The sequence below is a fragment of the Trematosphaeria pertusa genome, assembly GCF_010094035.1.
Source record: "Trematosphaeria pertusa strain CBS 122368 unplaced genomic scaffold BU26scaffold_8, whole genome shotgun sequence".
Classification (NCBI taxonomy): Eukaryota; Fungi; Ascomycota; class Dothideomycetes; order Pleosporales; family Trematosphaeriaceae; genus Trematosphaeria; species Trematosphaeria pertusa.
The window spans coordinates 1,936,185-1,949,265 of NW_022987219.1; the positions used below are offsets into that span (position 1 = coordinate 1,936,185).

The 13,081-nt window shown below is 54.8% G+C and overlaps 6 protein-coding genes across 6 annotated transcripts; 2 read left to right on the forward strand and 4 right to left on the reverse strand.

The window, feature by feature from the left end:
- Window positions 1-255: 255 nt before the first annotated feature.
- On the forward strand, window positions 256-1,831 carry BU26DRAFT_551827 (uncharacterized protein; the record flags this gene model as incomplete). Its single annotated transcript, XM_033832123.1, has 3 exons — window positions 256-782; window positions 1,050-1,525; window positions 1,599-1,831. 3 exons carry the CDS (start codon window positions 256-258, stop codon window positions 1,829-1,831), a joined length of 1,236 nt encoding a protein of 411 aa, XP_033683556.1.
- A 141-nt stretch (window positions 1,832-1,972) lies between these two features.
- Window positions 1,973-3,649, reverse strand: BU26DRAFT_565938 (MFS gliotoxin efflux transporter glia; the record flags this gene model as incomplete). Its single annotated transcript, XM_033833454.1, has 2 exons — window positions 1,973-3,005; window positions 3,057-3,649. 2 exons carry the CDS (start codon window positions 3,647-3,649, stop codon window positions 1,973-1,975), a joined length of 1,626 nt encoding a protein of 541 aa, XP_033683557.1.
- A 1,185-nt stretch (window positions 3,650-4,834) lies between these two features.
- BU26DRAFT_428277 (terpenoid synthase) lies at window positions 4,835-5,977 on the reverse strand (the record flags this gene model as incomplete). Its single annotated transcript, XM_033823775.1, has 4 exons — window positions 4,835-5,264; window positions 5,318-5,574; window positions 5,626-5,654; window positions 5,701-5,977. 4 exons carry the CDS (start codon window positions 5,975-5,977, stop codon window positions 4,835-4,837), a joined length of 993 nt encoding a protein of 330 aa, XP_033683558.1.
- Window positions 5,978-6,571: 594 nt separating this feature from the next.
- Window positions 6,572-8,709, forward strand: BU26DRAFT_458940 (cytochrome P450). The gene is made up of 7 exons (XM_033824993.1): window positions 6,572-6,892; window positions 6,951-7,082; window positions 7,129-7,414; window positions 7,464-7,964; window positions 8,014-8,098; window positions 8,161-8,321; window positions 8,400-8,709. The coding sequence occupies exons 1-7, from the start codon at window positions 6,673-6,675 to the stop codon at window positions 8,563-8,565; spliced, it is 1,551 nt and encodes a 516-aa protein (XP_033683559.1). The 5' UTR covers window positions 6,572-6,672; the 3' UTR covers window positions 8,566-8,709.
- Window positions 8,710-9,047: 338 nt separating this feature from the next.
- On the reverse strand, window positions 9,048-10,158 carry BU26DRAFT_606002 (uncharacterized protein; the record flags this gene model as incomplete). Its single annotated transcript, XM_033835630.1, has 3 exons — window positions 9,792-10,158; window positions 9,125-9,710; window positions 9,048-9,066 (listed from the first exon to the last, which is right to left on the reverse strand). The coding sequence occupies exons 1-3, from the start codon at window positions 10,108-10,110 to the stop codon at window positions 9,048-9,050; spliced, it is 924 nt and encodes a 307-aa protein (XP_033683560.1). The 5' UTR covers window positions 10,111-10,158.
- A 301-nt stretch (window positions 10,159-10,459) lies between these two features.
- On the reverse strand, window positions 10,460-13,001 carry BU26DRAFT_338134 (Sodium:neurotransmitter symporter family protein). The gene is made up of 2 exons (XM_033822273.1): window positions 11,260-13,001; window positions 10,460-11,205 (listed from the first exon to the last, which is right to left on the reverse strand). The coding sequence occupies exons 1-2, from the start codon at window positions 12,835-12,837 to the stop codon at window positions 10,810-10,812; spliced, it is 1,974 nt and encodes a 657-aa protein (XP_033683561.1). The 5' UTR covers window positions 12,838-13,001; the 3' UTR covers window positions 10,460-10,809.
- Window positions 13,002-13,081: the final 80 nt, after the last annotated feature.

Genomic DNA, 13,081 nt, shown 5'->3' on the forward strand with positions numbered 1-13,081 from the left:
CTCCTTTCATCCCCCATGCTGACATTGTTCAGCACGGAGTGTCGCTTTGTGCCCAGGTGTCTTTCATCGCCTTTGTTTGAATGGCGATGCTTTAATGAATGAAAGGCGTAGTAGATGAAGTGCGCTTTGCTTCAATGCTCAATAATATATACTCGCTCTAAGGTCTTCGGGTCTTCCTCTTTTTTTTCTTTTCTTATTTTGCGTTGCTGGAGTTTTTCTTGTAGTACTAGCACGATGATACCTGAATGGCCTACGATGTTGAAGCGCTCTTCCCCTAACGCGTTGAAGACCCCGCAGCTGGACTGCAAGCCCAGGTCTCCTAGCCTCTCTTCATCCTTCTCCTCTACAACTGCCTTGCTAGGCTCCAATACCCATTATCCTTCTACAGGCGCACTCTCCTTTGCATCCTCACCTACTGCATCTCAAACCTCTGTACCAAGCTCAGCCCAGGCTAATCCCGGAATCACTCTCCCCTCCGCCGTCTCCGCACCTCCCTCTTACTCAGTTGCTTGCGCGCAAACAGACTCCGCGCCCGGTATCGACACTACTTCGCCTACCCTCGCGGAGCCGGAAGATACGGATCCACAGGAAGAGCATAAGGAAAGTAAAGTGAAGAAAGCGTGGCAGTCGGTTAAACGGCATGTGCGGGAGGTCGATGATGCGTATGTGGCGGCGTATGGGGGACCGGGGTTGGTGAAGCAGGTTAGGAAGGCGGGGGTGAAGAAGGTGGTGAGGGAGATTGAGAAGTGGGATAGGGAGAGGAAGGGGAAGGGGAAGGGGAGGTAGGTGGGAGGGTGTTGATGGGTATGGATGATGGAGTGGATGTGGGGGAGTGGGTGTTGAGAGGAGAAGGGAGAAGTAGAGGTTTTGTTTTGTTTTGCACTGTGAAGATGCTGTAGATTCGTGTTTCAAGCGCTCTGTCTGTGTAGTAATTGCGGGGGAAGGAGAAGTTTGCTTTGAAGCGCGGACGGATATGGTGACTTGCAAGATTAGGTTGCGTCTACACCTAACACCTATACCTCATTTGAAGATTCTGAATACGTTATTAGACCTCCCGCTCTTCGTTCTTCTGTGCTGCGTTACTCATACAATATCCTCCTCGTGCCGGGGAGCTCTAAAAGCTCCAATACCAACCTCTATCCTCCACAACGTCCACTCAAAGTCCCACGCCCTCCATCAAAACGGTCGATACCAGGAACTCAGCTATCGCCTCCACAACAGCGCTCCTCCAAAGCTCCTTCGAAATGCCCAAAACACCAAGCAAACCGCGCGGAAAATATGGGAGTCGATCAAAAATCGTGCTGCTGCCGCGGAGCGTGGAGTTGCCTCTTCATATGGATCAACACATCCACAACCGCTCAACGCACACACGGCACTTCGTGCTCCTACTACCGCACCCCGCTCTGCCAGCCACTCACCGCCGACAAAAAAAAAGTCCTCTGGGCGCAGCGATTCGCATACGCTGATGGGCCTTCGATGTGCTGCCTAAGCGAACTGCGAAGCGCTTTTACCTCGCGAAAGGACGGTCTGTCGATCGGGAATGGATCATACGCGCGGTCCATGTTTATCTCCATGCACTCGACTATATCTGGTCATAGACTGTGCAGGAATTGGCGATAAAGATTCGGGGTCTCGGCCTGATGTTGATGGAGCACGGGCCGGGGATGACAAGGCGGACGCGGGACGGAGTGGCGATTTGGCGGATCAGGACATTGCGGGAGGAGGAGGGGGTTGCGAGGAAGGAGACGCAGTGAAATCTTATGTTCTTGGCGACGGCGCCGACGGAGAAGGGGTTGTTACGTGGTGGGGTTTCGGGTGTGGGTTGGTGTAAAGATTTTGTGAGTGAGGTCAGAGAGGATTGTGGGGTTCGGTGTAGGATTAGAGAATGGATGTAATGGAGGCTGGGTGCTGTAAACGGAGCGCATTAGAATTTATTTTCCTTGCGATCGGAGAATTTGTGAACCAACCTTGATCAACCAGCGTGACTCTTCTTCAACCTCAGCTTGACTTCCCTCACAGCAGCTGGCCCAGCATTCGACATCGATATCAGACTGGCGGCCGCACCGCATGACACCGAAATAATATGGCTGACCTTGCAGCCGTACAAGTAGCTCGACAGAATCTGGTCCAGTTCGCCGTCACTGAAGAGGTTTCGGACCTGCGTCGCCCCAGCATTTAGGATGGTATGAGGATCCACACTCGGAAGGTTGCGCCCCAAGCTGTCTACAAGAGCCTGCGTAAAAGCTGCTTCACCACTTGCGACGAACAGAGCTGTGCCGCAGTTCTCGATAAACAGGGTGAGCGAGGTCACGGCGGCCATGTCGTCTGCGCCTACTGCGGCTTGATTGGCGATCATGGGGATCTGCAAGGCGAGCCCAACGCCTGTTGCGGTCAGGACTTCGTATCCAATCCATGTCGCGGTCGTTGCGGTGGCATTCAGAGTGTAGATATTCGAGACCCCAGCTGTAGCGAGCAAGGCACCAACTAAGAGGAACGGCTTGTAATGCCGCCAAAAGGTCAGCAGGCCATTGGATACCATAGTGAACACTGACACGCCTAGGATGAGCGGGATAAGGCGGACGCCACTCTGCGATGCGGACGTATCGTTGACGGACTGGAACTGCACCGGAAGTGTGTACAGCAGAGGGAAGAACGCCCCTGCGAGGAAGAAGATGTACCCCAGATTCGCCAGGATGAGCTTGTTCTTGAGTAAGTGCGCTTGCACCATGGCCTTGCTGCCCATCCACCACTCGTTCGCGACGAAGCAGATGAAGAGCAAGATAAACCCGACGAGACTGAGGATGACGCGGCGATGGCCCCAAGAATAGACTCCGGCCCAGTGCATGGTGAGCACGAAGCAGGATAGTGCGCCGGTCGCGAGCGTGCCCCCTCCGAGATCCATCTGGATGAAACGCTCCGGAAGTGTCGCTTCCTTGGGAGCCATGGGAGATTTAAACGCCAGGAACATAATCGCGGTCGCCGCGAAGCCGATAGGCAAGAACACCCTTTGAAGTCTCAGTCATGGGCACCAACATGATACAAGAATAAAAGCTTACCAAAAACACCACCTCCAGCCAGGCCCGTCCGTCAATGCGCCGCCCATCAACGGCCCCACGACACTCGCACTCCCAAACGTCACGCCCAGCACACCCATATATGCCGCGCGCAGCCTCTCCTCCACCGTAAATGCAATAATAATGAAAGCGCCTGTCATGACGCCACCACCGCCCAGCCCACTCACCACCCGTCCCAGAATCAACACGGTACTACTCGGCGCGGTTGCGCAGATCACATTGCCGATCTCAAACACAGCAATTGCTAGGAAGAAGGTGCGCTTGAGGTCGAAGTAGCGATATGCTTTTCCCCAGGAGGACTGGAAGGCTGTGTTCGTGATGGAGTACGCAGAGCCGTACCAGGCGATGTTGGAAATGCTGCCGAAAGAGTCGGTGATGCTGGGAATGGCTGTTGCGATGATGGATTGGTCAAGTGCGGCGAGCAGAATGCTGAGGATCAGGCCGATGGTTATGAGAAGAAGGCGTATGCCGTGTGGGTGCTTTGGCGTTGGGGGCGCTGCTGGTGTTGAGTCATCGTGGTTGGACGTTGTGTTCTCCAAGGGAGGCCGGCGGTCTTGCAACTCAATGGCGTCCATAATGGCAATTTGAGGCGGAAGGATGTTCTGCCGTTCTTGGTGTGATTCCAAGAAGTTTGTGCTGGTAATGAGATGGGATTGAATGTGAAGTGGACCGCTTACGGGGCTGGGTTTGCTAAGCCGCTTGCTGGATTAGGCAGGTGATATTGAATCCCTGAGTTCACCATTGGCTTTCAAAAGACGACCTCGGCTTGCCTATACAGGATCAAATGATATTGGGGAACTTCGGATCAGGGTAGACTCACAGACGAGTTGACTTATTCATATACTATTTGACTAGAACGACCCTTAAAACTTTGCACACGCTCCAAGGATTGAGCTTAAACTTTTCGGACAATAGGCCCTATCAAGCGGAATAAGGGAACAAGGGAATCCCTTCATATCCATCAAGGACTGTCTCGGGATTTCCTACCTACGTAATCAAATCATGGTCAGCCACATCTACAGATCGCCCCTCTTCTTGCTCGGCTTCCTCGTCCCCGCTTGGGAAAACCATTGGGACTCTACCGCGTCGTCGTGGTTCAATGCCGTCCAGAAGCCGCTGGAATGCAGCTCTCTCATGGTCGGTTGTGCTGCGTTCTCCGATAGAGTCAATATTCCGATCAAAGTTGAATTTCTTCGAGGGCGGCTCGGGGTCCTCTGCATCGATCGGCAGTCCCGGGACTCTGGCTTCCGCGAATATACAATCTCAACGCTGTGGAACCATGAAATGCAATCCAAAATGCAACTCCCTTGGTTCATCTGCATATGGGTGGGCGCGGTGGGTGCAGCGCATCTGGCCGAGCAGGTGGTGTTGCCATTTCGGGTGCTAAAGAAGACACAAATCTAGAAGAAGTTACTGTAAAGAGACGTGTACTGGTTTTGTTCGAAGACGTGAGGTGGAGGGTAGTATAGGAAGGCGTTGAGCCGTGAGCGATCAGAGAAGAGCTACAGGAGTCTGCCAAGACGCTAGGCCTATTCTATCTCCGGCACTGAATGATCCGGTGCAGCCCTGCAAACATGTCTGGATTGGGCATCAGGTGTGCGCGTATCTCTGGCTATCCATTCTCTTGGGGAACATGCACCTCGGACACGCCCCAGTTGATCCCGAACCGTTGCGCCGGCGCCCAGCCAATCACAAGGGTCGTCATGAAGAAAATATCCGTCATCGGTGAACCTCCCCTCCTGCACGATCATTCCTCCTATTCAGAGTCTCGGCACTTCGCCGATCTCCGACCCCTGATGATACCTCGGACAGTAAATACTCCACACCAAATTCCCGACATGGCTCAACCTGACTGCTTCCAGGTAGGCTAGCGTATCCTTTGACAGACTCATATCCTTCGCCCTCTTCACGACCTTGTCATACTCGGCGATGTATTTCTTGATCTCGTCTTTGCAGACCAGCATGGCTTCCGCCTCGCTGCACTTTCGCTCCCGCATGATGACCCAGATGGCGTTGAACACGTAGTCCTGGCCAGCGGCTTCGGCGTCTTTGCGCTCTTTCCGCCACGAGTAGAGGTCGTTCGACAGGCTAATAGCTGCATATCCGGGACGTGCTAATTGCATGCAGAGGTCGAGTTCGGAGTCGGGGATTGTGAGCGCCATGCCGAAGGTGAGCATGCCAAACCAGAAGCTATTGCTTGTCAGTGCAAGTTCGCTCGCGACGCTGAAGTAAACATCGCATACAGTTCTCCGGCATCAATAGTCCTGCTCGGAACGTACTCGTCCAGTGTCTCGAAGGGCGCAGCCCTGGTGCGCGACGCGAGCTGGACGAATTTCGCCCAAGCCTGCATCGTGACGACGGCGCGAGTATGGTCGATGGCCATCATCTCTTCCAGCATATGAGCTTGAAGCTTCTTTTCGGGGCGCACGTCGGCTGTTACGGCGTGGTTCAACGCGTCGGCGCCGAATACATGGAGCATGTCGTCTCGGCCTTCCTGGAACTGCACTGGCTTAGTACGCGCCCATTTTCACGCAGTCTGCATGTTACTAACATTCTTCAGATCCAGATTCTCCATTTGGTCTAGAAGTGTTAGCGTCTGGCAACCTCAATGACATGGGGTGCATACCATCGTAGAGAAAAGCATACTCGTTAGCGTACGACATGACTTCCAGACGCTCGGGAAGGCATTCGGGGATCGTCACTCGAATGAAACTGAACGGCTGTCCCAGTCCACCCAGATAATCGCTCACGGGACTGACGTGGTAGCTCCAGTCCTTCTGCGCGCGAATCGCACCCGCAATCTCCTTGAACGGGTCCTTGTGGATCCTCAGAGGGATTCCGTGCGCCAGGCCATCGTCGCGGTACGTGACCGGATCCAATTCCTCGGAAAAGTTGAACTCCATCGACTTGGGTTACAGTGTGACAAGAACAGATGGCCGGAGCGGTAGATTGGCAAAGTATATGACCCTACCGCGGGGCCGTTATGTCCCCATTATAGCCGATAGTACCGCTTCCCCAGGCGCGACAAGCGTTGGATCAGCGAAGGTGATTGTGAATAGTGGGTCGATTCTAACCGCATCCATCCGCGCGTTATCGATGGCCTCGGGCAACAGCATGGCTAGTCCCTGGTGTCGACAAGTTGTACCTTTCACGTAAGAGCAAACAACAAGCACGAGCATGGTTTACGACACCCCCTGTTACGCCTTCCGGCTGTTCCTGGCGAATCCCGCCACCCCACTTCCGTCGCCAACCTCGCTTCACCGTCCAACTACTATCACCGCGCTCGGCCCTCCAATCGTTCGTGCATCTGGCTCCGTTTCGAATGAGCGCCGACTATGCTCGAAGCAGCTGGTTACACAGTAGCGGGCGGCGGCCATACGGCGGCTATGCGCTCTTCGCAGTAGCGTAATACTAGCGACTCGTACTCGGCTCGCCAGACAGGCGGTCTGCGCTTGATATCCCGCGCCTAGACTGCCGCTTCGAAATCGTCTCCATCTCTTTCAACCGTCGATCCGGACGAATTCGAAGCCCATCAGAAGCACATATTAATATACTCCCTTGGCTTCGGGGCTTCGAACAGTTGCAATTCACATCCGGAATGGCGGGCGTGCCTAACTACGCAGTCGCCATCGGCGCCTTCGCGGCCGTTTCCGTCATCCGCTTCGTATGCCTCGTTATCTACCGGCTGTACTTCTCCCCACTTGCGAAGTTCCCAGGGTCCAAACTCGCCGCTGCGACCGGGTGGTACGAGTTCTACTTCGACTACAGGTACAATGGCAAATATGTCTTTGAGATCGAGCGCATGCACAAGAAATACGGTGGGTTTCCCATGAGAACGGCAGCGATATGTGGAATAAGCAACACTAACCATATCAGGTCCGATAATCCGGATCAACCCTAACGAATTATCCATCCACGACCCGAGCTTTTACAATGAGCTCTATGTTACGGAGAGCAAACGTCGTACAGAGCATTACGATGTCTTCATCAAGGGAATCGACTTCGATGGTCAGTATTCCACGTAAACATGCCTGATCGCATCTAACGATCGTAGCCTCGCATCTCCTCACCAAAGACCACAGTCTCCATAAGCAACGACGGAAGCCCCTTGATCCATTCTTCTCACGAATGGGCGTCCAGCGCTTACAGAGTCTCATCGCAGACATTGCGCTGAAAATGGAGAACCGACTGAAGCAGCTTCCCAAAGGGAAAATCGTCAGGCTCGACCATGTCTTCAGTGCCTTCAGTGGCGACATCATCGGGCGCATCTGTCTCTCAACCGGCCAAGACGATCCCGATAGAGAAGAGTTCATGGACGACCCGGACTTTGCACCAGAGTGGTATGCTTCCCCCGCCGTTTCTGCCACGACTCTCGCTGACCATGTCTAGGTTCAATGTCATCTTCAAAATGGTCATCTCAATCCCTCTCTTCACCGGCTTCCCATGGATCGTACAACTTGTGAGCCGCATCCCCATGTCCGTCCTCCTCTGGGCCTTCCCCCAAGGCCAAGTCTTCAACGACTTCAAGAATGTGGCGAAGCACGTAATCCGCGAAACCACGCGCATCAAAGAAGAAAACGATCGCAAAGGCATCAAGACCGACGCCAAGAGCTCCGTGTTCCTCCACCTAGCCAACAGCGACATGCCGGCCTCCGAGCGATCGGAGGAACGTCTCGCGAAGGAGGCGCAGGTGCTGCTTGCGGGCGGGACGACCACCACCGCGCACACGATTGGCTTCGCGTCGTATTATATACTTGCGAGGCCGGAAATGCGTAAGCAGCTGCAAGAGGAGCTGCGAGAGCCAATGCTGGATTGGCCAAGGCGCGTGTCGACGTGGGCCGAGCTAGAGAAGTTACCGTTGCTGCACGGGATTATCCAGGAATCGCTCCGGTATGCCTCCTTCCATTTCGCCGCTGCGTCAACGCTAATCCTTCGGTAGACTGAGCTACGGCGTCATGCACCGGCTTCCGCGTATCTCGCCCGACGTCCCCATCCAGTACAAGCAGTGGACCATCCCCGTCGGCGTAAGTCATGCATCGCATCTTCTCAGTCACTCACTGCACAGGACGGTCTAACCTTGCTACAGGTCCCAGTAGGCATGTCTGCATACCTCATGCACACCGATGCCACCGTCTACCCGGAGCCCGACAAGTTCATCCCCGAGCGCTGGATGGGCAAAGTCGATCCGGCATTGCATCGAAATCTAGTGCCTTTCGCACGCGGATCCAGAAACTGTCTGGGAATGAAGTAAGATACTTCTTTTCCCTCCCTTACTTACCATTATCCACTTCCCTGGTCCTCGGATGATGGCTAATAGTTTTCTAGTCTCGCCCAGGCAGAGATGCATTTAGCGCTAGCCGTCCTGTACCGCCCCGACGGCCCGAAGCTAGAGTTGTTCGAGACGGATGAGAGCGATGTGAAGCGCGTTCACGATCTTATTATTCCACTGCCGAAGTTGGATTCCAAGGGTATTAGGGCGATTGTCGGCTAAGGGTGCCGCCGGGGGGTTTTGAAGGAATCCGTGTCGAGGTGTGCGGCTGCGCATCTGACCTGGTTGGCTACTTGGACGGTCTGGGTTTATGAGTATGAGGATCTAAGTCAGTATAATGTCAATAATAGTACTTTCAAGTTTGACCTGATACCAAGGGGTTCCCTCCTATGGTGTACCCCGGTGCGCTCGAGAAATTTATAACATACTATGGTGGAGATGCTGCAGAGCGGGGCGCGGGTAGAAAGGGTAGCGTTAGGATCTGCACGGTAACAAGGGGAGGCGAGGAGATGTATTCGCCGAGGGAGGATCCCCCGGCCGTTGATGCCGAGGATTGAAAATGAGGTGTTCGGGCGCATGGCTGAGATGCAATGAATGAAGCTGGGGTACCCCCGAACGCCGTCGAAAACTCAGTGGAAGTTAGCTATGCGCTTGACCTTCGCTGGTGCTAGACTTTAGTGAAGAACCTCGTTCCCCTCATCTCCCTAATGCTCCCATCCTTTCCTTCTCAACGTCAGCAGTGCGTCGGAACATCCACCCTCCCCGCCCTCTTCCTTACTACGCCCCCGCTCCAGCCGGAAGCTCATGAAGCCTCTCCCTTGCAGGCAGCTCGATAACCTCTCCTTGAGCATCCATCTCGGCTTTCCCCAGTGCATCGTTCTCCCCACCGTGCTTCGAAGCCTCGCCGACCAGCTGCGCGTGCACGTCTTCATCCCGCGGCTTCTTTCTCCTCCAACGAAAGATTAATATCAGAGCGACTAGCGCTAAGCAGCCCGCAACTGCGCCCCCTATGCCTGCGCCTATCTTCACACCCGAGCTATCGCTGTTTGAACCTCGTGGGTCCGCCGTGGACGTTGGAGACGTGGTTGTAAAAGACAGCCTCGACGACGATTCTAAAGACGCAGAAGTCGCAGGCAGAGACGTCGTAGGCGACGTAAAAGACGTACTCGAATACCCGGTAAAAGCGCCCTTAGTAGCAGCATGCAAGCGAAAAACCGCCGTCGACGTGGCACAGCAGCGCGTCCCCTCCCCGCGCGACTCGCAGCAATATTCCGCCTCTGTCGCGTAGCCCTGCGCGCCGCACTCGAGGACCAGGACGCCGCTGGCGCGGAAGTCATACGCGGATGGGTTGGTCGGGGTGTCCTGGTCTGAGGGTGGGAAGGTCAGTCAGTCAGATGGGCTACTTTGCAGGATGGAGGAAGGAAAGATGGGGTTGGTTGGTTGCGTACTGAGGAGGCATTGCCGCGGACACAGCGGATCCGTCCATGAATGGTCCGTGCAAGTGCCGCGCACGTATGATATGCCTGTGTGCTCGGTTGCGTTCCAGATGCAGAGTCCGTTGGAGAGACACTTGTCGAGCGAATCGCAGCAGTGGCTTACTTCGGCGGTGAGATTGCAGGGTGTTTCTTCCGAGTACTCTCCGTTGGGATAGTAGCAGAGCTCGGCGGCGAGGGTGTTGGGAGTGTGGGAGATGAGGAATAGGAGGGACAGGGAGAGGGAGAGATAGATGTGAACAGGTTGAAGGGGGAGTGGAAAGCGTGACGACATGACTCGATGGAGACGGGTAGGATGGATGAAAGTGAAGGTTTGGAACCGTTGGAAGGGTTTCTAAGGTGGTACGGGGGAGGGGAAGTGTGGCATGGCGACAAGAACCGCCCCCGCTTACTGTCGTACAACAGTACTACCTCTGAAGCGGCGCCACGGTGCCGACGGAGTAGAGTTTATGCATTGGACTCAGTAGGTGTCGAGAGGTGCCCAAACCGTGGCAGGTCACTATTTTCATCTCATGATTGTCTTCTCCGGAGTGTTCCGCCTGAGGAGGGAAACGGAGATTCGTAATCCGTCATCGTGGAAGCCAGTAGACAAGAGGGATTCAAGCAGAAATCTGAGACATATCTCCAGAACGACCTTGTTGGTATTCAACGCCATACTCGTATGCAATCTCCTGGTCTCCGGAGGTCTCCTGTCAATTGCATAATGATTGAGGGATTGCTTCGAAACAAATACAGAGACGAGTGGCACCTCAGTGAGCTGGGAATGACGTGTATGCGTATGCGAAAATGGGAGATAACCGCTCGGGCTTACCAGCCATGGCAGTCAGGCCCATATAGGCAAAGAAGAAATTCTATCGAAGGCAATCCCTGGTATCCGTGCTCTGCATAAGTCAAGTGACGCTGGCTGACCCGGAAGTGACAGGAAACATGAAAAACCCTTCCGCTAGGCAATAAGTGCTCCCAGCCCGACCCTTTAGGGCGTCTTCGGCTCAGAAGCTCCCTTGTGCTCGATCTCCGCCGACCCACTCTCAATCTCATGGTCCCTGTGTGCCTCGATGACGCCGCTCACCACATGCGGAGCTGTAATGACATCGCCCTCTTCGCGCCGCTCCGGAGGAATGAATACGTCGAACCACTTTGGGACGATAAAGCCGAGCACGATGATGAGCAGACAGCAGTGTGCGGCCGCGAAGCCTACTATATTCAGCGGATCGTATCGCACTTGGTAGAAGCTGGGATAGGCGAAGCTGAAGATGATGGCTAGAATGGGTGCCGAGGCGTAGCGCAAGAGGGGCGACCAGAAGACAGGAATACTCCAGTTTTTGCCGGTTGCGACAATGACGTTCAAGTCGCGCTTAAGTTGATTGCCCTGAATATATTAGCTTCGATGCTGTAAACACAATCGATCTCGACGTGATCTTACCGAATAGAATGCCATATACCATAGCCGGCTCGTGTATAGATTTCTCCCCCAGAAACGCGGCGCTCGAGAGTCTGGACTCTTCGCTATTAAGAGCGCGATCGCTGTTCCCGCGATGAAGAGACCGAAACCAAGCCCGGCCCCAGCGGAAGGGCTTACAGCGTGCCCTACTGCGACACCAAAGATCTGGCCACCAAAATATCCAACATTATACGTTACAAAGGCCGGCACCCCAACTTGGCTGACGACATCCTTCCAGCGATAGACGGTCGTGGAGGTGACGCATTCGGACCATACTACGAAAATGAGCGCCATGTTGCTCGTCCAAGCATCGATCCCGTTGAGGTGATAGTATCCGAACTCCGTGCAGTAAGGGAGGGATAGTAGGTACATCATGGTTATGAGGCTGGTGACGACAAGTGGCCGCGAAAGCTTGGGGCTCATATCCATAACGAGCGTCACAATGGCATCGATCATGGCGAAAGCCGAGCTTACCCCGAGAAACAGCAGCGTGAGGAAGAAGATCACGGCCCAAAAGGGCGCGGCCGGCATCTCTGCAAGCGCTTCCGGATAGGTGACGAAGCCGACATCGAAAGAGCCCGCGAGCGTCTCGCCGCTGTCGGGGTCGAGACCGAGGTAGCCGACAACGCCAAACACTGCGAACGCGGCGATAGCTTCGAAGGAGGCATTGCTGCATACGATGATGATGGCGTCCTGAACGGCGTTGGCGAACTTCCTGTTGTACGACGCATAGGCGGTATAGTATCCAAAGCCGACCCCTGTGGAGAAGAAAACCTGGCCGCACGCTGCCTGCCAGATGCCCGACGATGCCAGTTTACCGCCATTCCAAGTCGCGAAGTAAAGCTTCACGCCCTCTCCCGCATTGGGCAAGGAGACGGAGCGTCCAATGAGGATAATAGTCATTACAACCGGTAAGCCCATGGTGAAATAGACGACGCGCCCGGTCACGGCAACCCCTTGGAAGATGCATAGCCAGGTGAGGAACCAGACAAATGCTGACCACCCAGCGACTTCGCCAACGATGCCAGTGCCAGGGTACTGGGTATAGGACAGCACGCTGCTTCCGTCGGCGCTTAAGCTGCCTTCTATTGGCTCGACCCTTCGAAGAACATTTTGGACGTAGAATTCTTGTGAACGGCCTTGCCAAGGTAGCGGGCTTTGGAACGAATGGCGGAAAAAGGTCATGATCCAGGCAACTATGGTGTTGAAGTAGGTGCTGACGACGAAGCCGATGAAGAGGAGGCCCATGCCTGTGCCCTTGAGTCGCTTGTTCATGTGGTTGTACGCGACGACGGTGCCGCCTTGGTATGCCTGTCCAATGGCCACTTCGAGGATGAGACCTGGAATGGCAATGATGAAGATGGCCATGAGGTATGGAATAAACCACTGGAGCCCATGATTGTTAAAGACAACGCTGGGATAGCGCAGCAGGTTGCCCATGCCAATGGCCCCTCCTACCGCGGCGAGGAGAAAGCCTGCGCGAGAAGGCCATTGATCGCGACCCTCGTCCGACTTTTCGATAGGGGAGAAGGACCTGCCAATGCGCCGAATAACGTTCATGGTGGGCTGTACGTTGGAGCCAGAGGAAGGTTAGAGTCTTCGCGCGAGGAGAGGCAACGGAGGAAGTTAGGGCATGGAGCGGTGACGTTGGGGGTGGGTGAAGATGTCGTTCCAGGCGCGCGGTTTGCCGATCGCAAATGTGCAGCGTCTCAAGCCTGGGCACTCCAAGCTTTTGTACGCGCGAGCGTGCGCGTTGCCTCGCCAAGACAGGAGATTTCTGGGCCGCTGTCACACTGTGAGGCCT

Coding starts and splice junctions, on each gene's coding strand:
- BU26DRAFT_458940 (XM_033824993.1), top strand. CDS start 6,673: ATGGCGGGCGTGCCTAACTACGCAGTCGCCATCGGCGCCTTCGCGGCC. Junction 6,893..6,950: donor GCGCATGCACAAGAAATACG/GTGGGTTTCCCA, acceptor TAACCATATCAG/GTCCGATAATCCGGATCAAC. Junction 7,083..7,128: donor CAAGGGAATCGACTTCGATG/GTCAGTATTCCA, acceptor TAACGATCGTAG/CCTCGCATCTCCTCACCAAA.
- BU26DRAFT_338134 (XM_033822273.1), bottom strand. CDS start 12,837: ATGAACGTTATTCGGCGCATTGGCAGGTCCTTCTCCCCTATCGAAAAG. Junction 11,206..11,259: donor GGTATATGGCATTCTATTCG/GTAAGATCACGT, acceptor TAATATATTCAG/GGCAATCAACTTAAGCGCGA.